At 39.1% G+C, this 25247-nt stretch overlaps 2 protein-coding genes across 2 annotated transcripts; both read right to left on the bottom strand.

Moving 5' to 3' along the window:
* Nucleotides 1-5639: 5639 nt before the first annotated feature.
* Nucleotides 5640-17923, bottom strand: sirt6 (sirtuin 6). The gene is made up of 8 exons (XM_053329783.1): nucleotides 17778-17923; nucleotides 16352-16479; nucleotides 12538-12720; nucleotides 11176-11235; nucleotides 8427-8522; nucleotides 8265-8345; nucleotides 7092-7215; nucleotides 5640-6938 (listed from the first exon to the last, which is right to left on the bottom strand). The coding sequence occupies exons 1-8, from the start codon at nucleotides 17841-17843 to the stop codon at nucleotides 6621-6623; spliced, it is 1056 nt and encodes a 351-aa protein (XP_053185758.1). The 5' UTR covers nucleotides 17844-17923; the 3' UTR covers nucleotides 5640-6620.
* A 1417-nt stretch (nucleotides 17924-19340) lies between these two features.
* cdc34b (cell division cycle 34 homolog (S. cerevisiae) b) lies at nucleotides 19341-24492 on the bottom strand. Its single transcript, XM_053330371.1, has 5 exons — nucleotides 23782-24492; nucleotides 22680-22766; nucleotides 22445-22542; nucleotides 21362-21496; nucleotides 19341-21233 (listed from the first exon to the last, which is right to left on the bottom strand). Exons 1-5 carry the CDS (start codon nucleotides 23965-23967, stop codon nucleotides 21023-21025), a joined length of 717 nt encoding a protein of 238 aa, XP_053186346.1. The 5' UTR covers nucleotides 23968-24492; the 3' UTR covers nucleotides 19341-21022.
* Between the last annotated feature and the right edge of the window lie 755 nt (nucleotides 24493-25247).

Here is a 25247-nt window from a genome sequence, read left to right as displayed (position 1 = left end):
CACACACACACACACACACACACACACCTGCTGCAAATATGAACCTGATTGGCTCTGTTTATGTGTTATTATGCACACCTTCCTCACCTTCATCAAACCTTCCAATCATCTGAGACAGAGTCACAATCTGAGCTTGCCCCCCACCTCCAACAATCAAACAAATACATTGTGATTTGACTTGTAAAGTGATTTTTGTACTTTGCATCACTAACGCCCACGCAGGCACAACACCATAAGGATGTTAAATTTTGATTAGGATTGGTGTGTTGAATATTTATTTGTGTTATTGTTGCTAATAATTTACCAGGACAGTAGAATCTCCCACATTTTACTATTCATACGCACTCAAATTCAACTCCAGGCTATTTGTCATTCGTTGTGGACAGTGTTTAACGCTAGCATGGAACTGTCAGCTATTTTCATGTCTCTCTGTGTCTGCCTTGCTGTAGCGTTGTTAATTGTTTTGTGAATGCACGTATGTGCTGTGACATTAAATAAAATGAGGACAAAGGAGTTCTGTAACGTCTCAGAAAAGTTAATCTTCCCTGCTGTCACTTCCCCGTCTCGTGGACAGTCACAAAACTAGGAAATGACTCAGCCACACAGAAGCAGTACCACGTTTTTGCCCTTTTGCAACCTTTAAATTCTGAACAAGGATAACCATCTGCAGCTGCCCACAGAGTAGGGCCTGACATGTAAATACCACACAGGAACACACACCCGTCATAGCCTCTCTATTGTGTGCCACTCTAGTTGTAATTACTTCTCCAAACAGAATCACAGGTTTATTCAGCCAATCTCTGTGTGGGAGGCATCTGCCAGTTGTGAATAGAAAATAACAAAAAGTGTGATTCCAAGACAGGCATTTGTCCCAAAAGTACAGGCCATTTCATCTTGTTCTTACTTAAGATTACAGCCCAACACCTTGTTCTTTAATGTGTTATCAGGAGAGGTCTTCTACCGCTGACATCTGTTATTGTTTTGTCTGATTTACTGTCTGATGTCTTCCCCTAGACATTTTTCTCATCAACCTCAAAACAATAGACAGAGCAGCTACGGTACATCCACTCACCCCTAGATGGTCCTTTCTATGTCAGAGTGGGATCACAGAAAATAAGCAACATTTGACAGGTACAAGTATTGCAATAAAATGTGCACCTAGCTATTTTTCTTCAAGTACAGGGAGTCATTTTGGAGAGAGCCAGGCTGATGAAAACCATTTGAGGAAATTCAAGTTTGATTGTCATCTCTATGCATCCATGTATAGCCAGGATTTATTGCCGGTTTGAAGCAGTTACAGGTTCAAGATGTTGACGGACTCGATAATTTCCCAAGATGAGATTTTTGAAGATGATGAGCATGAATGATACACGTAAAGGTAAAAAGAAGTCACTCCTCGAGGTGATGTGCCATTAAGGTCACAGTAAAGACATGAAAAATCATCTGCAAGCCAAGCTATTTGTGTGGCATAAATCGAATCAATGAAGGAAAGTCTGGGGGTTTTTTGTAGCTATTTTTATGTGCAAGGATCATATAAACAGAACAGTAGCCACACATGCAGCATTTATTTGTATCTGAAATGGGAGATAAGGATTTTCACTGTACGCAGTTTCCGCAGGAAACGCAGGAGTTAATTGACTGAACATGAACTCAGATAGAGTCTGATTAATCATTTAAAATATGCTGCCAGATTGGTGAAAAACATTTGTGTTTCAGAGTGCAAACGAACAGCAAGGACAGAGAAAGGGGGGCAGTGTGTGTGTGTATGTGTGTGTGTGTGTGTGTGTGTGTGTGTGTGTGTGTGTGTGTGTGTGTGTGTGTGTGTGTGCATGTGTGCATGTGTGACAAATATGTCATTACATGTTTAAGTGCTATAAGATCAGTAATATAAACAATTTGACATAAAAATCTTAACTCAAGGACCCCTTATTAGATTTTTAAAAACTTTCAACTGCATCTTCTGGAGCATCATATGTTGAAAAAAGCTCCAGAAAGAGGTAGGAAGTGGACCTTGAGTTAAGAAGGACTATGAGCTGTGGTTGAGCTTTTATTAACAGACTTCCATCTCACCATCTTCTTAAGAGTGTAAGATTTGGTTGAAAGCTCCAGAAGAGGTTAGTGAGATGTAAGACTGCAACTTTCTTGATGCAGAGTGTGAAATATGTTGGAAAGCTTTGGAAAAAGCTAGGTTGTGAGATGAGCTTAAGCTTTCAACCACATAACATGATCTTCATCATGAATATCACGAGATACTGGAAAGGGGATGTTGAATTAAGACAGATCTGCATTTTACAGCCTTTACAATAAAGATTAAAAGACCTGACTGAAATCTCTAGAATAAGAAAGCAAGTGAGTTAAGATTGATTAGACGCACACCGCATGAAGCATAATTGAAAGCTCTATGGAAAAAAATACTAAAAAATAAACTCTGTAAATGTTTAGAGCATTTACTGTAGTGCACTTTGTGCTGTAGCGCATGCAGGTAGAACAAAAACAAGCTGGTCTCGGGAGAATAAGAGAATCAAGACTTATGGAGGTGAATGTGAATGTAGTAGTTAATGCTGTTTCAGAGCTTGTTGAACACAACTCAGTCATATCACAACTAAAATATAGTTTCTTAAAAGAGCACAGACAACCTCATGTTCTTCTTTGAAGACTGAAAACCACCCATTGGAAATGTCCCAATTTTTGATGTTAGCATCCAGCTTTAACTGTAAGACATCATAAATCAGTAGAAAGATGGACTTAAGTCGTTTATGCTTATTTTACTTCCCATTTAACATTACAGCTATTATGTATATTCTTTCACTTCAACCTTTCTGAAACTAGAACTTGAAAGAGCGGAGGCTCACTAAAGTCTATGAATAAAAATTGTAGTTTATGGCTCATGTTGACTTTATGAACTTCATGGCTACACTTTTTGATTTCACAGTTCATTAAGTCTGACAGATTATAATTCTATTAATCTGATGTTCGCTCCATCTAATGGAGACTAATCTAATATCTTGTGGATTTGGACTTAGAGTGTGCCCTGGTTGACAGCTTGACTGCACTCATCAGAAAGGACAAGATGACCCTTTTTTCTTTTTTTTTTAAAATCACACAAGGGAAATTAACCATTCAGTTCAGTGAAATGAAGACAGAACAAAGACTTCTCTTTAAAGCTGTTACCTAATGAAAATAATTGCTGATATAGACAGATGAGTCATCGGAAGCATGCCGACAAAACTATCTGAACTATCCAAAATGAAAAGTCTTATCAGGTTTAACAATGTTTTTTTTGCAATGGATTCCACTTGAAGGACCTCTCTCATCCTATCTATCATGTTTCTTTTTTGCAGTCTCTTCTTCTCTCTGCTGTCCATCTTTGTTTGCAGCATCACACCTGTGACAGTGAATTCAAGTTCAGCATTCTTTATCTAAGTCTTGCTCGGATTTGCGTATATTGAAATGGGAGATTATGTAAACTTCAAACAGCAATCTTAATGCCTTTCCACATATTTCATTAATAAGATTCAATTACTCTGCACTCTTGTTCTTTTGTTCACTGACTGATATCCTTGTATCCATTGAGGTGACAATGATCATTATATGTATTATAAACCAACATGTAAGTCTTTAATTCTCTGCAGTAGATTGTTCTGACCTTGCTGGCTCTGGTCATTGCACTCTCTTTCCTTAACAGCATCTCAGTAAGCGCCTGTGAACCTCTCTCACACAGCAGGAAGATGCCACCCTGCTGTGCTTCTCAGCGGGGAGCATGTTCAATGGTTAATAAGCGGCGGCTGCTTCCTTCCAGATATAACACTTTGAATTACAATTGAGGAGTTTGATTCTTGTTTCATCAGACCACCAAATCTTTGATACAGTCTTCTGCTCTGTGTGTGAACTCCAGGCATGCTGTCACCGACCGACTCCTTACAGAGATGCCAAAAATCTGCATCACTGCCAAGGAGGCTCTGATGTTGCTTTTCCGTCTCCTCCCTGACCGCTGTCCTTCTTGATTATTTTGGGTGGATGAGCAGCTGTAGGAAGAGTCAATGGACTGGTAAATGGACTGTACTTATATAGCGCCTTTCTAGTCTTTATGACCACTCAAAGCGCTTTACATTACATGTCATTCACCCATTCACACCCATTCATACACTGATGGCAGGGGCTACCACGCAGGGTGCCAACCTGCTCATCAGGGGGGAATTTAACTATTTATTCTCATTCATACACCATTGGCGCAGCAACGGGGTTAAGTGTCTTGCCCAAGGACACATTGACATTTGGACTGGAGGAGCCGGGAATCGAACCGCCAATCTTTGGAGGACGACCGCTCTACCTCCTGAGCCACAGCTGCCCACAGAGTCAGTCTGGTGCCATTTTAAATATCTATTAAAAAATCACCAAAATACATTATTTGTCAAGGGTTGGCCAAATGTTTGTAAACAAGTGGTACAGTAAATGTTCTGGAACATGAATAAATAAAATGGTAAAATAAAATGGTATTCATATAAATAATAAAATAAGCACATGCCTTTTTTAGATGTAACCAGTGAATACAGGACCTGATAAATCAAGGTATTTCATCACTCTTGATACAAAATTACATAAAAATCTAACTTTGCCATAAAGCTCATGGACTTCTATTGATTATCTCACTGATTTAGAGCATTGACTACAGTGGCCAAAACAGTTGAGGCCTAGACTCCTCTATAAGTCTAATAAATCTGGGTTCAGTGGATGATTGAAATGAGAAGAAAACTCCTTTTTCTAGTAAGAACAAACAAAACAAAAAACGGGTTACTTTCTTGACTTTAGGTCTGTAGAAATCAATCAAAACAAATTGAGAAAGAAAAAATCCCTTTTTGGTTGAACTGCTCACAACTTGTGTCCATAAGCTGCAATGAGTGAGAGGAGGGATTCTCTGATTCAATTTTAGTGGTCACAAACCCAAAGAGTTTGGTTGGGGACCAGTGGCCTGAGAAATGAATGCCACAGTATAAATGGTACAGAAGAACTTTTCTATATTGTCATATCATCCATGCCAAGCTAATACACCACAAAATAACAATAGAGAGGTAGATTGCGAGGACAGAGAGAGAACACCGAGCTCATTAGCACAATGGAGCTGAGACAATTGATAATAATATATAGATGGAAAGGTGGAGCGGTAATGAGGGCTCTGTAATCATCTATTCACAGATTAACACATTGCAGCTGTTGTATTTTCAGGCTGATACATCTGTTGTTTATGTCTGGACTGCCAAAGTGTCTTAATGGAGTGAAGCTTATTCAGCATCAGACAAGCAGCACCATGTTCGCTGTACTAATCATCTACTTATTCAAACACCTGTGGCCCATTGTACAGTCAGAGCACCTGATGTGCATTTTCTCTCTTTAACACAGAGAAAATGGAAAACCTAGGGCAACCGAGGTGTAGGATTTTATTTTTTATTTTATTCTTGAACCTAGTTCTTTGAGGACAGTAGGTTTGATTATCATGTTCAGTGCATTAGGAAAATCTAAACCAACATTAGTGTATAGATGTTGACCTCAAACACAGAATCATACATCATAAGAACATCCCTTGGTTCACAATTGCAACCAGAACACGACATACAGCACATACACACACAAGGTCGTACAGGGAACTTATTGTGTTTATTTCCAAAACATATGCATTAAAAAAAAAACCCTGAGATATATTTCCCCCCCCTAGAAACACACAGTGGGATTATGGTCCATTTACAGCCAATCAACAGCAGGTACAACGTTTTCTTACACAAAAACAGGTGGAATTTCTACATCTCACCAGAGAAAGACACATTTCCTATACAAGTAAGAGAAGTAGTTTGATCAATTAAAGAAGACTTAAAACAGTAGATGTTGGGGACAAAACAAAAAACTGTAATTCTCTTTCAATTTCTTTACAATGCAACATTAAACTAAAGCCTCCCACAGTTGCATGCAGCGACTCATGTCAATCATACTTGATAACATCTGATATCTCTCTGCATAAAATATTGAACAAATGTTTCTTTACAGGCGAGATGTGGTGCATTTGAGATCTGGAGCACTCTGTTAAAAATAAAGCATATAATAAGGTGAAGTATAAAGTACAGCAACCTTACACACCTTATTAAAAGCTTTATTTATAACTTTCTGCTCCAGATCTCATCCTGTTGCCCTTTCTGTCAAAGATCTGGTTCTAACCTCCAGGTAATCTGCCTCATATAGTCACTCATGGAATATTATAGCCGGAGGAACATTTATATCCCACTCTGCTTATTGATAAATGTACCCTTTAAACAACTTGTTTGTTCTTAGATTAAAAGAAACACTTATCAAACGCTCAACTGATGAAGCATCATCTCTTTTGCCTTACAAGGCAATTTGTGAAGCTTCAGCGGAGGAATCTTCTATTAGTCAATTTGACATCGCTTCTCATTGTGGCAGTGAAGGCAGACTGAGAAGTCTGGGATTAACAAAACCACTACAGTACTAGAAGAGTCTTTGCTCTGGAAGGCATGATGAGATCCTCCCTCCTCAGTGATGTCCATCAGACTGCTGATTCTCAGGTGTAAGGTTTGTTTATGGACGAGTTTGTGTTGCGAGGAAAATACCTGAGGCTATTTCTCTTCATTTATCCCCACAGGAGAGTCTGCTCTCTCCCTCTTCACAGAAACCTCCTCCTCCTTAACACTCCCATTGTCTGTTAGTTGCGTTGCTTTTCTTTTCCTCTCCTCCTTAATGAGGCCCTTTTTCACCTTTAACTTTGCAGTGACTGCACATGGCGGTTTGACATCGGTGGAGGACTCAGAGGTGGCCGTTGAGCTCTCGCAGACAGTTGGTCCCTCCCACTTTGGGATGTCCAATCCCAGCAGTTCCATCACCTGCTTCATGACCTCGTCCACATAACCACTGATACGCAGGTGTGCGTGCTTGTCCTACGAGATGAAAAATTAGAGCTGTGAAATTAAAAACATCAAAACGCCAGACCAGCAGCATTTTTCTAACCATAATTTTGCTTTTGATTTGCCTGTGTGACTTAACATTTACTAAGTATATGCGTGTGCTGGTGGTGCAGGAATGAGACATACGTGTTTGGTAGGCTGCAGGTTGACAATGACCAGTTTGCCACCTTTGCGCTTGGTGAGGAGTGGAAGGTCTCCACTGGGTTTAATCTGCAGGGAGGTGCCCAGCGTCAGTGCCAGGTCCGCTCGTCTGGATGCCGACAATTGAAAAAGAGATCAGGCATTAACAGGATATGTGACTGTGACATTTTTGACTGCTTTTCTTTAAGGGAGAGCTGTAGAGCTGCAGTATCAGCATTGTGGACTATTGTGCATCTAAAAATGAGTTTCCGATTCCAGTGGAGGCTGGAAGCTTTTGTTCTATGTATACATTTGGATGTCATTCAGCTCAAGGCTAATCTCACAAGAATGCATAGCTCTCGCAAAGCTTCTTCTCACCGTGATAGTATAGCAGTAGTCTCCTATTCAGTAACTATCTGAGGAGAAATAAAGTGCTATAAAGGTCAGTGTGTGTTTGAAAATGGGTAAGTTGATACATACTGGTACCCTATATGCCTACAGCCACAACAAAGTAAGTGAAAGAATGAAAACACATTTGATGCAGGGAATTGTAAGTAGAATACAGCCTGATCGTGTACAGTACATCCGTCCTGTGTCCAGCAAGGTGCTACTGTACCAACGAGTGAAATTCAACACTTAACTATAAATCCAGGCGTACATTACCCCCTTGTGTTAAGTGTACATGGAGCATGGATCTTAATAAGCACTCAATTAGTCATAATTTCAACAAAGAGCCCCAGACCTGTTCTTTGTAATATAAAACAGCAATTACACATCCATTATGGATCACTGATAGAACATCAGGGTGAAAGCACATCAATCAAAGCCTGACGCACAATAAAAGCTTTTTGTGGTTGAAGGACTTGAATGTTAACACACAGATGCTAAATGGTAACATTAAAGCTGACTAACGCAAATGTAAGATTTCAAAGTAAGGGGCTATTTGCATATCAGCACACCGATGGTAAGGCCATACAGAATGCTAAAGAAAATAAACCTGACATATTAATTCACAGGAGGGCCCAAATTTATAGATATCAGAGGAAATCAAGGTAGATTGAAGTTTGTACTGTATGTATATTACAGGAGAGATGTTAAACCAAACACAAAACAGACAAATGTATCAAAGTGTTATACAAAAAGGAAACAATGGAGCGCAAACTGCTGCACTTTCATTACCTGCTTGCATCGTCTGCTTTGTTCAGGTCTCTGTCTGGAAGAGCATCTTCCCAGTCCAGTATCGTGCTGATCAGCTTCCCTCTATTGTAGTAAAGAAGACACTCATGAATGGCTGTTGGTACGCTACAGTTGAGTTTAAAATGTCCAGGTGTGGTGTGTTACCTGCAGGCTCGGAGTCCCCTGGAGCGGACCACGTCACAGTAACGTCCTGTCGGTTTCAGCCCCATCACCCCGATCACCTTCTCCCTGACATACTGCCTGGAAAACCACAAATCAAATTTATTTCTCTGTACAATACAAAAAGAAACTAACCTGCTCGCATGCAACATAACAAGGGCCCATTTGTATACATAAATCAAGAATAAAAACATGATAGTATAAACTCAGTAGCTGCTCTTTGTTGGGATAAACTGGTCAGACAGCCTGACTTCTTTCAGATAGACTCAAAACTCTTTGAGGAATTTCACCCAGACTGACTTGACAACATAGTGCAACTGTTGCAGAGCTGTTCCAACATATTGCGCATTTGTTCATCAAGCCTCCTGCTTTACTTCATCCCAGAAGTAATCTTCTTGGGTGCGGTTTGGAGACTGCACAGGTTACTGGAGCAAAATGAAGTCACTGTCTTGTTCCTGAAAACATTTTGAGATAATGAGTGCTCCGTGAAAGGGCACATTATTCTGCTGGAAATTTCAATTTCAAAAAAGTATAGACTGCAGTGCAGCTCGTCAGTGACAAATAGGATCCTTGGTCTGCAAATATAACACTCCCCAAACAATTACACCACCAGCTTTTACCTTTGACACAAGGCATGGTGGATCATGGATTTGTACTGTTTAGCCCAATTTCTGACTAATACTGTTGCAAAAGAAATCAAGACTTAGAGGACATGGTGACATTTCAGTGTTACAGTCATTGCATGTCTATCAGAGTTTCTTCTTCTTGCTCTTATATGTCAAGAATGGAAGCCAGATGTCCTTCAGCACATCTGTGAACTTACACCCTTCTAGTGAAATCTGAACAGGTGCGATTATATGAGCATCACGTGGGTGGAGGGATTTTAAAAATTAGCATAAAAGAAAAAAGAGTAACGCCCACACGCTTGCTGCAAAGTCATCATTTTCATACAATTTTGACAATGCTTTGATCCGAGTCAGATGTTTGTCAGATTAAAATGCTGAATGAATCAGACAGACTTGATCCAAAGTGTAAAATAGCACATAATTGTAATAATAATAATAATAATAATAATAATAATAATAATAATATCATAGAAATTACAATAATTTGGTTATATGCTTCAAACACTGATAACATTATTACTAAAAAATTCAGTCCACCTCCTCTACCAATAATAAAACCTCCCGTAGCAAACTGGATTATGCAACAGGCAAAAGACAATGTTCTAAACCATTTCCTCTTTCTTTTATTTAATATGAATTCATAATTAATTGTTCCACCCACAAGCCCAGGGACTACAGGGCAGAAAATAGCAACTTGCTAAAACCTGGTGCAACGCATTGCTCCTTATTTTATACAAGGTTAATGTTTTATTGTGCACTATCCCAGCCTTAATAAAATAAAAAATTACAATTATTAATAAACGTAAAACCTGTACATTAAATTCCAAGATTATTTTAACAGCAAACACCTTGTAGACGGCTGATTTTCCTAAAATAAGTTGGGTTTCAGTTCCTGTCGGAACCCTTTTCTCATCCTTGTTGACAATTTGCATAAAACTGGAGAAAACAGCTGGCGCTCCACTGCCTCCTTGTTCTCCTTTTCCTTTTACTTGCTCCTCACATCAATTCACTCAATTCACATTTTACATTCTCTGCTCACTCAAAACAGTCCTGCAATGATGAACCACATGACCTGTGCTGGTACTACATACAATGTGGGATTGGACACATTGACTTAAAAGGTGACTCGATTAGTAGAATTTAGACCCAGTCCAGCTAGGTCAAGTCTTGGTTCCTCCAGACTCAAGTGAACCTGTGAGGACCTTTGGTGTATATAAATGGCTGGGGATTTATTATTTAAAACATTTTGACTAGATAAAGATCTGACTTGGATCCTGGAAATGTCAATAATTGAATTAAAACTGTGGCTTTGAAGTAAGTGTGCGGCCTTCCTGTGAACTTTAACATGTAATGATTTGTCTTCTGGCCTCTCTTACTGGTGAGGTAGACGTGACTGCATTAGTTTTATTTAACACGTAGCTCTGTGAACTGCAGAAGCTGCAGTGTGTGAAAATCTACAAAGGGTGCCTGTTTCAGAGATGCTAGAAAAAGCCCATCTGGCATCAACAATCATCAACATATGAAGTATAGATAGATATTGTGCATTTTAATGTGAAGTGAGCAGCAGGACCCTGACTGTGAGTTTTATGTTTTGTGCTACAGCTGCATGATTTGCTGTTTGTATTACTGATCACACACACCTAAAATAATGGCCACAAAGGGAAAGTCAGTGAAAGACTGTAGCTTGTTAGGATAAGGGTTATCTAAGACTCTAAAGAGCTGAGTGTTAAAAGGTTCACAATTTTTCAAGTCTGTCTAAAAAAAACCACTCAGGTGCCCAAATGAACACTCAAAGAGATCCCCTTCAAGTGTGCAAGTCATATGAAGTAGATATCTCCTACATTTACAGTCTTTTTAGCATAAAATTACCCTTTTGTGTTTCCCTGTTGAGCTGTGGTGGAAGTACAGTAAGAAAAAGAGACTCTGCCACTAAAGCAGACTTGATTTGAGTAATCTGGACAGCTGCTTCATGCTCTCATAAACTTTTAAATACTTTTTTGCGAAGGCTGGAGTTTGTGAACCCAAAAAACCCCAAAAAGTAAACCCACCCTTTTAAGTGTGTGTGAGTGCATGCGTGTGCGTGCATATGTGCGTGCATGCATACATACCTGCCACACTTCTCACACTCCTCCACAAACATGTTTCCATGAAGCTCTGATAACATATCCCTATTAAGGCGAGAAAGAGAAAAGTCCACAGAGGAAGACAGATCACAAAGATGATATTCACTTAGATCACTGTCTCTGAAGTTAAAGTTTATGTCATGACTTTTCTCCATCCTTCCACTCTGATGCTGATAAATATTCCTAGCACTTGTTTTCACTTGTGCATTCAACCTGGCACCTGAGCAGATTAGTGCCAACCAGTTTACTTTACCAGTCAGTTTTCTGTCTCAATGATTTCCTCTGAGAAATACTAGTCTGCTGTCTGGCCTCATTGAAAAAAAAAAAAAACTGACTCATGGAAGATAGAAGCAAAGTAAGGAAATGGCTTCCAGGGGAAGCAAAACTTCCAATAAGCGGAAATTCTGGATGTACTGTATGAAATGAGTAAAAAAATTAGATTCCTGGCCTTGGGTTAGTCGAGTATGATTGGATAATCCAGAGTAAGACCAAACACTTTCCATTACACTGAGCATTATTTGAAGCTATTTGAGCAATCCTTTCTAGCGCTGTTATCACAAACCAGCAGCTTTATATTTAAAACAATGAGGCACAACCAGACATGTAAAAACTCACAATTCGGTATATGTCTGTTTTTGAAGCATATTAAAAATTAATACACTTAAAACTATAATGTAGTTATTTCCACTTCCATTTTTTAAAGACAAGAAGCAAAGAACTTAATAAGTACGCGCCCACTTCATCATTTCCCTCCTTTCCTCTGACTCTGCTTCAACTCACTCAAATATAACTTAAATAAAACTAAAATGCAATACATGGAGCATTGTTGCCTATATTTAGTTCATTTTGTGAAAATGGGGTAATTTGCTGTTATTGGTCATACAGTATATGATAGTATGATATATCCTTAAACCTGCAGTAATACATATTCATATTAACAATGCATAAAATGATTATGTGCAATATGAAAGGTGTAACTCATAGTGATCAACCTAGAGAGAGAGAGACTTCTTAGCATCTTTGACCTCTTTGTTTTGGTTTTACAGCACACAACGTCACTGTTTTAGTTTACTCTCACTGCTCAAATCAACCTCGTGTCCATTCAGTTGCAGACAGGCAGAGTAAGAGACTAGCTGGTGAACATACTGTAGTGGAGCATTTAACTAGAAAGCCAGATATTTTGACACCAAAACAGAGTTAAAAGGAGAGCTAATGGTAGATTTAGGACTGGATCGTACATGTAAAATAGCCACATCAGAAGGCAAAAGTGTTTTTTTGTGAATTCCTCTCTCTGAGTGTTTAAAATGTTTGATATGTGTCTCATGCTACAGGACAGTAAACGGTTACCTGGGAAATCCAGATCGAACATGCAGGCCGTCCACATTCTGACTGATGAGATACTTGAGGTACCCTGCCCTCTGCAGTCCCAGGAGGGCCAAGTGTGTCAGGCTGGGTCGGGCATCTTCAAATGTGGTGTCAAAGTGAGGTGACTCGCCTTTTTGTTCTAACGTCCACACACCCTTTGGACCCCTGAAAGAGAATATGGTGATGAACAGACTATGTGACGGACAGATTATAATGCATATAAAGTGGCTGAGCTGTAAGCAATACAAGTGTATAACTGGTGTGTGGGCTTTCATTCATGATGCACGATGCTCGGTGAGTGCAAACAATCTGAATGAGGGACGAAAGCAGCGCTGCTGTCAGTACTGGTGCCGCCTAACAGCTTGACAGTTGCAAAGTGACTTTGAGGACACGCAACTTATCTTTATGCACCAGACGAGGGAATGCATCTCCTGAATCCTTAAACACAGCCACAACTGTTTCATCTCTCTCTTTCCATTTGAAACTGAACATGTCAAACAAGTCTCTTCACCGTCATTGTATAAAAACAACAAGACAGTGAAGCATCTCCTGAGCAATGCAAAATGCAGGCGGGCTGTGGGATTGGGGGTTTCGGCTGACTGCTTGGGGTAAAAAACTGTTCATCATTCTGGTAATCTTTAGATAGACTTGGATCTTCTTCCTGAGGGCAAACTAGTGAAGGGCTGGATGGATAGTGGGATTGCCGTAGGCAGAAAGAGGTGTAGATGGTGGTGATTTCTGGTAACTGGGCCGCAGTGATTTTCCCAGTAGTCTTTCTTAGTCCCGGAATAGCTTGTTGATCCTGGTGAACTACACTGACACAGTATGTCAGCACACTTTTGATGGCACAGTGATAAAAAAAAAAAAAAAAACACCAGCAGCTTCAGTGGCAGGTTTGCTTCTTTTGTTTAATCTCTCACCCAGTTTAAAACGCAGAGCTGTGTGCGTCACTTATCATGAGAAAGATACAACGGGATATGAAAGCCAGAAATGGTCTTTAAGGCTCATAGGTTCAGTAATATTAACACGTGAGACTCAATTTCTTTACGTCAGCCGCAGCACGTGTATTCTGGCAGCAGAGGGAAAATTATTTATGTTAGCTGGTGACGTGGACGCAGGAACCTTGGCTTTAATGATATCGCTGTTAAAAGGTCAGCTCTACATGACTGACAGGCAGACTAATTAAATATTAATTAGCCCAGCTTCCACAGCTAGCATCTCCAAGCAATTAGAAATTCACACAGGCGATCTTTCTGAGTAACAACATTTCAAGTTCTCTCTATTTTTTGTGCCTCTGCTCAATTATTAGGTGTAAAACGTTGGCTGGATAATGAAGAAAAATCTCTGCACTATAATGGAAGAGACAAATGACCTGGAATCTATTTCAGTGTGCGTGTCTTATTTAACCCAGAGCTGATCTGGCATGTAATGAGCATTTACCACCCTCACCTGCTCATATGGTGGTACTACAAGAGAAAGTTGTAGTATTTGCCAATTTTGTAATTATTTATCCCTTTGCATGAATGTGTGGTGACATCATCGTGAAATGTATCCAACGTAAATCTGTCAGAATCACAATGTGATCTAATCCTTTGAGTAACACATTCATTTACATTGCCATAGCATTCTGATATCCTCAAAAATTTAAACATTTCAAAGAAGATATAGACAGAGGTAAACACTCTCACCACTGGAATCATCATCATCATCATCATCATCATCTAAGCCCTCTGACTGCAGCTCTGGCTGCTGTGTTTTTGGAGAAATTAACTATGTATTTGCACTTTTTTATTATTAGAATATATTTGGCTTAGTCCTCAGTCCACATGAATGTAGCTCCTTTCATAATTATGAGCTCTTAGAATCAAATATGACTATTTCTGAAAATGTGAAAAAAGGAGCGCATCACAATGAAGGCGCCACTAGAATTATGAGCACATTTAATTCAGAAACTGACAGAAAGAGCTGTGACACATTTTAAGGTTATTTTTTAGTGCTCAAACTTTCTTATTGTCACACATATCACACATTAATGTTGTTTAATTTGTTTAGCAGCTAATGTGGCACACTGAAGCAAGAGGTTGTCATAACAGCAGAAATAGATCTACATTATGTTATTCACATTTTCATAATCCATCTTTTCAAGGCTGTCAACAATCTAAAATGGCACTATCAAGTCAAGAGGCATTTCTTTCTCTCCAGTCATCCAATTTCTGATCAACTGTTTGTTCTCCTCCTGATTTTCTTCCCTCAGTATTTATGGCAGTGATGTCATGTCCTTAACAGCTTCCATAATCTGTATTTCTCTGAACTTGACTTTTCACAAACAATGAGTCACTTTTGAAATTTCCCTGCTGATCTGCCTCCACCAAGACAGTCAAACAACATTTGAAATTTTAGATTTACACACAAAATGACAAATGTATACTGTACTACGAAGCTGCATCTCTGGATACATTCATTTGCAAATAACTCAAAGAATAACATGCACATAACAGCCTTTTTAAATTAAATATGAATTCACCTATAAAGTTTCTTTACCTATCCATAATCATTCATCTATTATTCCTCTAGTAAATAAATAAAGAACATTTGAAAAACAGAGCACATTTTGTTTAAAGTCTCATCAAAAGCATCACAGATGTGTTGTGAGGTTTTCTATTTTGGCATTAACATAAACTGCTGATACTGCAGATGTGCAGGCACAGCTGGAACAATGTTGATTCAGCTCACTTTTAAACAAACCTTAACCTACTTTTAAAGGAACTTTCTTGCCTTGCATGTGGCCTGTCAAGTTCAAGTTCAAGATATCTTTATTGTCCCTGAGGGGCAATTTGTGGTGCAGCCAGCAGCATAATAGAAATGACAATAACAATAACAATTACATAAAAATAAACAATTCACAAAAGTACAATAGAGAATAACTACTTTTTGAATCTGCCTGTACTACATCTGGGCATACAAAATCTGCGTCCGGATGGGAGCAGTTTGAATTCCGATGCTAGGGGATGCAAGATTTGTTTTGCTTTCCTCAAGGACTTAGTTTTGTGCAAAAGGGAGATATTTGTCAGTGGAGTACCAGCTATTTCACTACACACATTGACAATGCCTTGAAGTCTGTTGCTGTTCTTTAAGTTAATTGACTCGGACCAGCAGATAAAAGCAAATGTAAGAACAGATTCTATAAAACAGGAATAATACATTCTCATGAACCTAGTGTAAATGTTCAAGTTCCTGAGCTTGCAAAAAAAGTACATGCGCTGGTTGGCTTTTTTGCACACGACATCAACCTGATGTTCAAAGGACAGCCTGTCGTCAACACGAGATACCATCCAATAACTACAAATACAGAAGCTCATTAGCTCAAGCTTTGTCAAGCAGCGGAGAGACACAAAGACACAAAAAAACAAACACTGCAGGGTGGCAGCTGTTCATGTTCACTGATACTGTTTGTATTTAGTTGTTGTGTGAGTGTTCATTTCTCATCAGCTAGGATACATGTATCACCTTTACGTACAGTCCTGATAAATCAGATACCACTCTGTTTTTATTTACAGTATATGGGAGAGAATGTCATATTGTCTCTGTGTAGAAATTAAAATTGGGGGAGTTTACGGTTGCCAAATTTCAAAGAAAAAAGTAGTGTGTGTGTTTGTGTGTGTGTGTGAGAGAGAGAGAGAGAGAGAGAGAGAGAGAGAGAGAGAGAGAGAGAGAGAGAGAGAGAGAGAGAGAGAGAGAGAGAGAGAGAGAGAGAGAGAGAAAGGGATTACACAAGAGAAGTAATTTTGTGACTCACCTGAAGTCAGGGATGCCTGCCGCGGTGCTGATTCCTGCTCCCGAGTGGACAACCATGTACTGAGATTCTTTAATCAACTGAGCGACAGTCTCCACCTTCGCCTTCAGTTCCTCAGGACCATCAAATACCTGCAACAGAACAACAGCAGGTTATAGAAACATTGACACTGGCATATTAAAATGTGACGATGCTTTTGACACAACTCCCAATTATCAGAAGTACCTGGGAATGACTAAAGACTGACTAGGTGTTTTCATACAAGATTATACCTAGACTTGTGCTGAATGATATGGTCACTAAGAAAATATCTATTATAACCATAACGTGAACATGATGGCCATGGTCACTCTCCTTTATCTTTCATTTCGTCAGATTAACTTACTATAAACAGCTACTGTAAACATGAATTCTGAATTACAAACAAAATACATCCACATGCACAAGGAGACACAACTGCACAGCTTTTAAAACTAACTTTCAAGGAAATTTGTTTCAAGTGTTGGTGTACTTTACAAACATAACTGAGAAAGGTTTATTTTAAAATATATAACCACTTTGGGAAAAGAACAGGAAACTCAAGACAGTAAAGAACTTTAATGAGTTCTCCTAACTGAGTTGCATCTTTCTCGCTCTCTTTTTTGTACAATCTACAATTCAGCTTTTCTGCATCCCTACAGAGCAAAATACTATACTCATTACCACTCTAATCTCCTCCTTTTACCTGATAGTTGAAGATTGTTTTTAGCTCCAGCTTGTGCCTCCAATCACAGATGCAAGAGTTTAATGTAAAACCCAAAATGACATAAGTGGTACAAACTGGGGAGACAGATTACTTTGTTGATCAAGATTTACTTTAGTCAAGGGGGAGTGAGAGCCCTAAAAAATAAGACTACACACTATCTGCAAAGCTTCTTTCCTTGGGCCACAAGCTTCAAAGAACCCTACCTGGCACGTGCACCCCACTACACAGACTGAAGATGATCTCCTCCATTCCCTATACTTTGCACACGTTGTACCCAAATACTGTTGCACACTATGAATACTTTACACTGTGTATTATCTAAAACTGCTCATTGCATTGGACTGATCTGTCAACTTTATACACATACGACCCATCACACAAAACCTTACTCCCCTCCCGCCAAACTTATTTGTAAATATCGTTTTTGTATATTCCTGTATACTGTCTATAAGAGTTTGCAATTGCTTTACTGTGTTTCTGGCTGAAGAGGACTTTATACTTTAGTGCCACCATCTCAAATTGTTACTCAATGAAGTGCCTCTGCATTTGGATACTGCAGTTTTTACTTCTAAAACGTAGAATAGTTCATTCATCACAAACATGAGCCAGACGAACCTGCTAGCTCGTTGTTTAGAAAGCTAGCAACCAAAGCTACATTAAGCTAACATTACTGCTGTAGTTTACCTCAGGAAGTCCGCAGACTCCTTTGTCTGCGTACGGCGACAGTCCAGCAGCATAGTTCACAGACATGGCTGCTATTGGTATCGTGTATTTAATGTTTTTGGGGTAAAAATCTGAAAAGTACCGATTCAAGATTCACCGGAGCAGCTTGTTATGAGTCTGACGTCATCCCTGGGGGACGATGTATGCTGCGTTTACAAAAACTGGGAAAATTAAAAAGCTTTTTGTCCCTCCAGTCGCAGTTTACTTGAAAGAATAAACTACCAGTTTTCGCCTTTCACATAAACGCATTTAGACCTACAAAGGAAAGGTAAAGTTAGGAAAGCCCAGTCCCATGTCTGGCATACAAAGTTTATTAAGTTATACAAAGCTACCTCCCTCTAGAGCTTTTGCGGACTCTTGGTGAGGTGAAGTCTATTAAAGTCTGTGGAGCGCCGATGATTAGAGTGGATAACATTCAGATTAGTAAAATAAATGAATAAACACATGTACTGAAACATGCCAAGGCATTCAGAGCGTCGTACCAGAAGACTGTTGCCCAGACCTATGAATGGATTCCCGTGTCACGTGAATGCAGCACTATCCTGAAATAATCCTTAAATCTGTGTTACTTAGATTTCTACATTAAACAGACAAAAAGCAACCAACAAACATGGCAGGCCCAGTGGTGGAAAGTAGTTAACTACATTTACTCAAGTACTCCACTTTGAGCAATTTTGAGATACTTATACTTTACCTGAGTATTTCCATTTGATGTCACCTTATACTTGCACTCCTATATATTATTGCTACATTTATTTGTTACTTTTGAGATGAAGATTTGACTGAGTTGATAATATCACAGCCTTTTAAAATACACTGTTAAAGATGAAACCAGGGGTTTCCAACCTTTTTGCCTTTTGACATCTTAGTGTGTGCAGTGTGTAGTTGGGGTCACATTTCAGATGTCTTGAGTTTTTAGAAGTCGGTGGCAAGCGCCTGGTGGCCAGGCCTTCGCCCATGGCACGGCCCGAAGAGGGGACATGGGGCTCTCTTCCACTCTGGAGTTACCATTAGTGATAGGCACAGATACACATATTGGTGTACCTCTCCCATTAAACATCTCAGGACCTCTCAAATGTATCTGGTGACCCATCAAAGGAGCCTGACCCCAAAGTTGGGAATCAGTGGACTACACTATCTATCACTAATTGTATATAAAGTTGTTCAAACTAGCTCCCCCTGCAGCAGCTACAACATTAACATGCTGCTCACAATCTGATGCTTCAATATCAATAATCTAATGTCATCAGTTACTGCAGAACAAATACTTTTACTTAAGCACATTTTACTGCCAATACTTACTTTTACTTGTAATGGAGTGTTTTTACATTGCTGTATGTATTGATACTTTCACTTAAGTAATGAATACTTTTTCCATCACTTGATCGCACTATAATGATACTGTATATAAGAAAAAAAACAAAGCTGTACAAAATGTGACAGTAAATATTAATAATATAACTTGTAATAACATGTTATAACATAATTGTGGCAGACTTTACTCCAAACACTGTACTGTGCATATTTTTTTCCCCAATAAATCTTTATTTTTGTTTTAAATAGCTGAAAATAAAAAGTAAACACAGGTGAATAAAACAACAAGCTGATCATCCGTACATGTGCATATCAGATTATGGTTCCTGTTGAGGCTGTAAACCAACTCTGAAGACCACCTAGAAGAGGAAAATAATTGCTTACCTTAATTGTTTTTTTATTATCCTGAGAAATTCAGTGTGAAGTCCAATTTGAGTAAATTAAACAATCAATATTGCTGATGCAAAATACACACAGAGGATACCCATACACTCTAAAAAAATATATCAAAACTCGTCCACTCTCCACTAACACAAAGAACATTAAAACACGGTGGCCTTGTTCTTTTTCACTTCCAGGGCTGAAAAACTGATAATCCTTACCGATACTGCAACAACTTTTGACAGAAAATTCTCTACAGAAGCTTTTTTTTTTTTTTTTGCCAGTCAAACCAAATAATCTCATCACATAAATCATTCTCAAGCAAAGATTGCAAGCATAATGTCTAACCAAAGAAAGAGGCTAAAGTAACAAAGCTAGAGCAAACAGAAAACAAAGACGAGAATATAACAAACATTCATAAAATGTTTGGGGCTTTCTTTTTACGCTGCTTTAGTCTTTGGCTCCATCAGGTCTCTCAGAGAGCCAACCTGAGGAGAAATATATTTCTGATCAGTAATTAGTTCTGCCCACCTCCCCAAAAAACACCCTACATGGCTCTTTATCTGAGCTAATTCAAATAACAAAACCCCACACTCAAAATGACAGAAACACATCAAACAGTAACCAGAAGAACACAGCAAAGATCAATTTCATGTTGCCAAAAAATGTTCACATGAGGATTTGACCTCACTGACCCAGCTGGCATCCACATAGAGAGTTCTCTAGGATCTCCATCGTCGCAAGTTTTTGTTATCACCCAGCTGAAAACAGATCATGATGTGGGTAAACAGTCCACCAGTAAAAGAGACAAAAAGCTTCCGAGATGTTCTGGCATGCACAAGAATGTTGAAAACACTGTCCCATGATGTCCCGTCCTTACTGGAGCAAGACAGACGGCGAGACTTTGAAATGTCTGATTCAATGTATTGCAGTTTGCAGTTACACTGTTCGACACCAACAGGCTGCTTCAAGTCCTCGATCTTCTGTCGGTTGCTGAGACCAACTACTGGTGAGCAAAACCCAGTTACAATTAAGGAAATAAAGATATGCGAGAAAGAGGCTGAGAAAAGTTTGCACCAGTGCAAATGTTGCTGTTGTTGAAAGTGGTATTAACCCACAACATCTTATACTGTACAGGGGAGTGAACATCTTAAATCTATAAAGCAATATCTGAAGGTCTCAAAGTAAGGTTTTCTGTGATGATGATGAAAAAAAAAAAAAAAAGTTTGCTAAATTCTTTGAACTGATGACTTTTTTTTGTGCTGGTGCAAATCTTACCAGGTCAGACCCTTCCACAACGATGCATCGATTTCAGCCTCCGAAAAGAGTTCAGAAGCTAAAGAAAAAACAGCTCTTTTCATTGGTTTAAAAGGTGGGAGGCGTCAAAACTTTCTCAGGTTGTACACCTAGAATTTATGACAACCTGGGCAGAAAAACGGGGTGTAGCATATGTCAGCTAGACATAGGGGCGTGCTGTAACAAATAAAAAACAAATAAACAAAAGAAGCACGTCAAGACTCCTCATTGCCCGAGTCGTCTTCATCGTAGCAGCAGTCGCCATCTCCGTCCTCCACGTCGTCATCGTCATAGTAATAGTCATAGAAGAGGTCAGAGCCTTCGTCGGGAGGTGGGGCGCGTGTGCGGACGCAGTACTCGGCTAGTGTGGTTGGCACCTTCACGCCATCACGCTCAGCCTCGGCCTTGGTAGCCAACACTTGCTTCCTGGAGGACATATTCAAGAATATTCATGGTGAGTTCATATTTTTAGCCTGAGGGGTTAAAACAACAGTGAAGATGAAGCTCAATGCACAGTCGGTCAGGTTTGCTGATACTGTGTGACTGTGTTTTACCTGATGATCTCAACGTATTCCCTGTCCTTGCCTTTGCTGTCCCTCCATTTGCGGTACATGACGGAGGCGTCCACGTTGGCAGGAGAGAAGGTGTTGGGTTCATTCAGCAGCGAGATCACACTCAGCAAAATGGTCCTGAGGGCACAAAACATGAGTCACAGTGTGATGACTACAGCATCATTATAAACCATTATTCTAATAAGACTATTTCAGATAGCATATAAACACAGAAACCATCTATTTGAATAATAACTCATTAATAGACAGGGAATATACACTCACTAGCCATTTCATTATGTTGAATGAAAGGTGATAATTCTACTTTATGTTTATAACTGAGGTCGTAGTGGGTGGTGGTGTACTGGAGTTCACTAATTGAAAAGTGTTCCTAATATTTTGCCCCCTTCATGTGCATTAATGGAGTAGGCAAACTATTAACACTACCATTCAATATAATACACCCAGTAAATCACCACCACCCACTACAACCTTAATAATAAACTCAAAGTAAAATTATGCCCTTTCTAACAATGTCAACAAAAATTTAAAATACATAAGCTTTGTTAAGGATAAATTTATGACAGAGCTGCCATTTAATGCTGGCTCAAAAAGTAGCTTTGATTAAAGTGACACATTTTCAACAATGTTATTAATTGATAATTTGTTAAGGTAGGTGGTGGTAGGTGGTAGTACATCATCTTTGGCTCTGGGAATTAGTGATGCGATTTTTTCTAGACCAAAAAATAAATCAATTAACTGAGATCTTAATCAGTGGACCAATTGATCATGAATAGAATCATTAGTTATACCCCTAAACTAAATATTTCACACACTGCAAATTGCTCTTCATTTTAATACACATATTCAATCTCAACATTATTTGAAAACACTGGAGTTATCTGATAGAGGACTAGTTAACCCCTTCAACTGCTTAATGAATTATTATTTAAAAAAAAAAAAAAGGTTAGGGTTAGGGTTAATTACTCAGGTGAAACACTGAAGTGGTTGACAGAAGGCGAAAAAAAAGGAGAGGTAAGCAGAGGGAGTGACACATGAGTAGAGATAATGAGGGAGATCACTAACCGGACATTCTGGGTGGGATTCCATCTCTCTGAAGGCAGCTCTCCACTCTGCGGGTCATCCACTGGAGGGTGCAATATAGAAATGCACACATCTCCATTCTAAAAAAAAGAGAAAGAAACAACTTATTTCATCATGTGACCACTGCAAGGCGGCTATAATTATATTGATTGACACAAGTGCACACAAACATTATAAGTAGTTGGAGTTAATGTTTTAAAACTGGGTTATACGTCACCTCATAGATGTTTGGGTGCCACATCTTTGTGAGGAACCGGAAGGCAGGTGGGGAGTACGGGTAGTCTATAGGGAACTTGATCCGAGCCTGGGACACAAAACAGACTCTTTTATTACAACATCAGACATATTTTTACTGACAGGATAAATAGTTAAGAATTTCATAATATGTGGTTGTGTTAGTGTAAAGTAAAACATTTCCTGTGAGTGTATTTTTAAGAAGAAGTAATGTTTCTATCTGCAAAAAATCACAAAAGCTCCCACAATATTTTAAGCTGCATATAAATCTCGTATCGCTGCAAGCTATGGCAACCTGAGGAGTAAATACAGATTCGTAGAGTTGTAAATTGTGGCCACTGAATCTGTAGGGGTCTGTTTGGGAACACAGGATGAAGAGGCATGCTCTGTGTATCCTGGAGCAACATTCACATCCCCTGTTTTACAGGTTTGGAGAAGCTAAACATTGGTTAAGTGTTTACAGGACTCTTTTGGAAGAAGTAATTATCTCTTGCTCAAGACACTTTTTTTTCTCAAAGTATAGGTTCACAGTTTTTAAAGTCTGTCTTAAAACAACAGGCAGATTCCCATGTGTGGTTTTCCTCCTCCTGTTCATACTAGCTATTAAAAGACCCCCTTGAAACCTGCTTTTAATTCAAGTGAGGGGGGGGGGGGGGGGGGTCCACAGTGATTTTGCTCAAAATGCATTTAAGTTTATCTTATATGAAGCTTCAGTAGTCTGAGTTAGTCATATCTTTTCCTTTTGAGCATGCGGTGGAAGTAGCAAAGACACTTTAGCACCAAATACACTGTTGATTTGACTCATTTGGAGGAATGATGCTTCATATTACCTTCAAATAAACTTTCATGCATCTTGAGAGCGGTGGATTTTGATTTTTGCTAATGGCCAGTATGAACAGGAGGATAATTACAGCAAGAGAAATGTTCATTTGGGCATCTGACTATTGGAAAAAAAGACCCTATCCTTTCAGGTGTTTTCTAAATGTGTGTCAGTGCTGTTGTAATGTGCTGGGTGCATGTGTTGTTTTCATCAACTCCCAGGTGACAGTTCCCCACCTCGTTAGGAAATCAGGTTCTCCTCTTACCTTAAAGTATCCCCCTTCATAATGAGTGTTGGGGGGTCCGAAAATGGCCACTTCCCAGTTGTACAGATCTGCCTCGTCCACCAGTGTTATTTTGAATCCCTCGACAGGCTCCTCCTGAAGACTCTTCATCTCCAACATGAGTGCTTTCTGTGAGCTGGCTACATGAGAGGAATCGTGTTGTGCCATAACGACAGTTGATAACACGGCTGACTTAACCTAACAACAACCTGCCCACACTAAAAAACAACTTGTGTGTGTGTGATTTTTTTTCTCTTTTTTTCTTTCGATGATCGGAGACAATGAAACAGGCCAAAACCAAACAGGCTGAGCTCAAACCAAGCTACGATTGCGCTGATTTGTTACTAATGTGCTGAGTTATTTACCAAAGTCAATACTGAGACTGTGGAAAACTAACCAGAGCATTGTGTCCGGCCAGCGCATCCAGCTTTAGCCTGTCTACTTGGCAGGGGAGCCGCGGATATAAGCCGTAAATCTACTGGTAGCTGCTGGCTAATATAAAGCTAACTAACAAGCTCTAAAGCGGAAGCGGATCTCCTCACAGTTTGTTCCTCCCTGCTGCTCAGATACGAGGTTTAAAAACACAACTATCCACCTGAAACCTTGAGTCAGTAAATGTGCTTGATATCGCCCCAAAAACAGAAGACAAGGTAAAGAAGAGTGAAGGAGTCTCCTTCTCCCCCTCAAAACAGCCAGCTGCGCCCTGTGCACTCTGGGATTTGTAGTCCAGGTGTCATCTGTAAACATTACTTTATCGACTGAAATCAACCAAGAAGACAAATAACGTGGCCCCAGAATGACTCGGTATATATATAATGTGATTGAACTTGGGGATATTAGTTGAGTTGTTAGTTTATTTCTTGAGTTTTTTTATTTACACTGAGTTCAGAAAACTACATTTGCCACTTTCCTGACGTCACGCAGGTTGTTTGTGTTTCTCTGACCTATTTTCGCTGTTAATTATAAGAACACAACAACACGTTTCCAGAGTGTTAATGTGACTTTAAAACGTTCAGTGTGCTGGTAAAAACTTCAAAGTTAAATGATAATGATTTATTTCGTACTTTATTTTTTGTGCGCCAATGTTCTGCGAGGTCCCCTTTAAGGTGGCTTTTTGCTGCCTGAATAATTGACTTTTAAACAACTTAATCATGAACTTGACAAAGGTTTGTCTTAAATGTTGACATATCACAGTTACGTGTATTTGTTTTATGAAATGTTTAATCCACTCTTTTTTCTTCTCTCTTGTGTATCTAAACTTGTTTTTGTTTTGGCCTCATTGTTTGACTTTCAGTCTGTTTTTATAGCTTTCTGAGTATCCTGCTTTTGTTTAGTTTGTCAAAGCACTTTGGAAAGTCTATTTTTAAAAAGTGTTTATATATATATATATATATATTTATATTTATTATTATTATTATTATTATTGTTATTATTATTTTTCCTCAAAA

This window comes from Scomber japonicus, chromosome 12 (assembly GCF_027409825.1).
Source record: "Scomber japonicus isolate fScoJap1 chromosome 12, fScoJap1.pri, whole genome shotgun sequence".
NCBI lineage: Eukaryota > Metazoa > Chordata > Actinopteri > Scombriformes > Scombridae > Scomber > Scomber japonicus.
The sequence above is the reverse complement of the archived record's forward strand: the minus strand, read 5'-3'. Positions and strand labels throughout refer to the sequence as shown.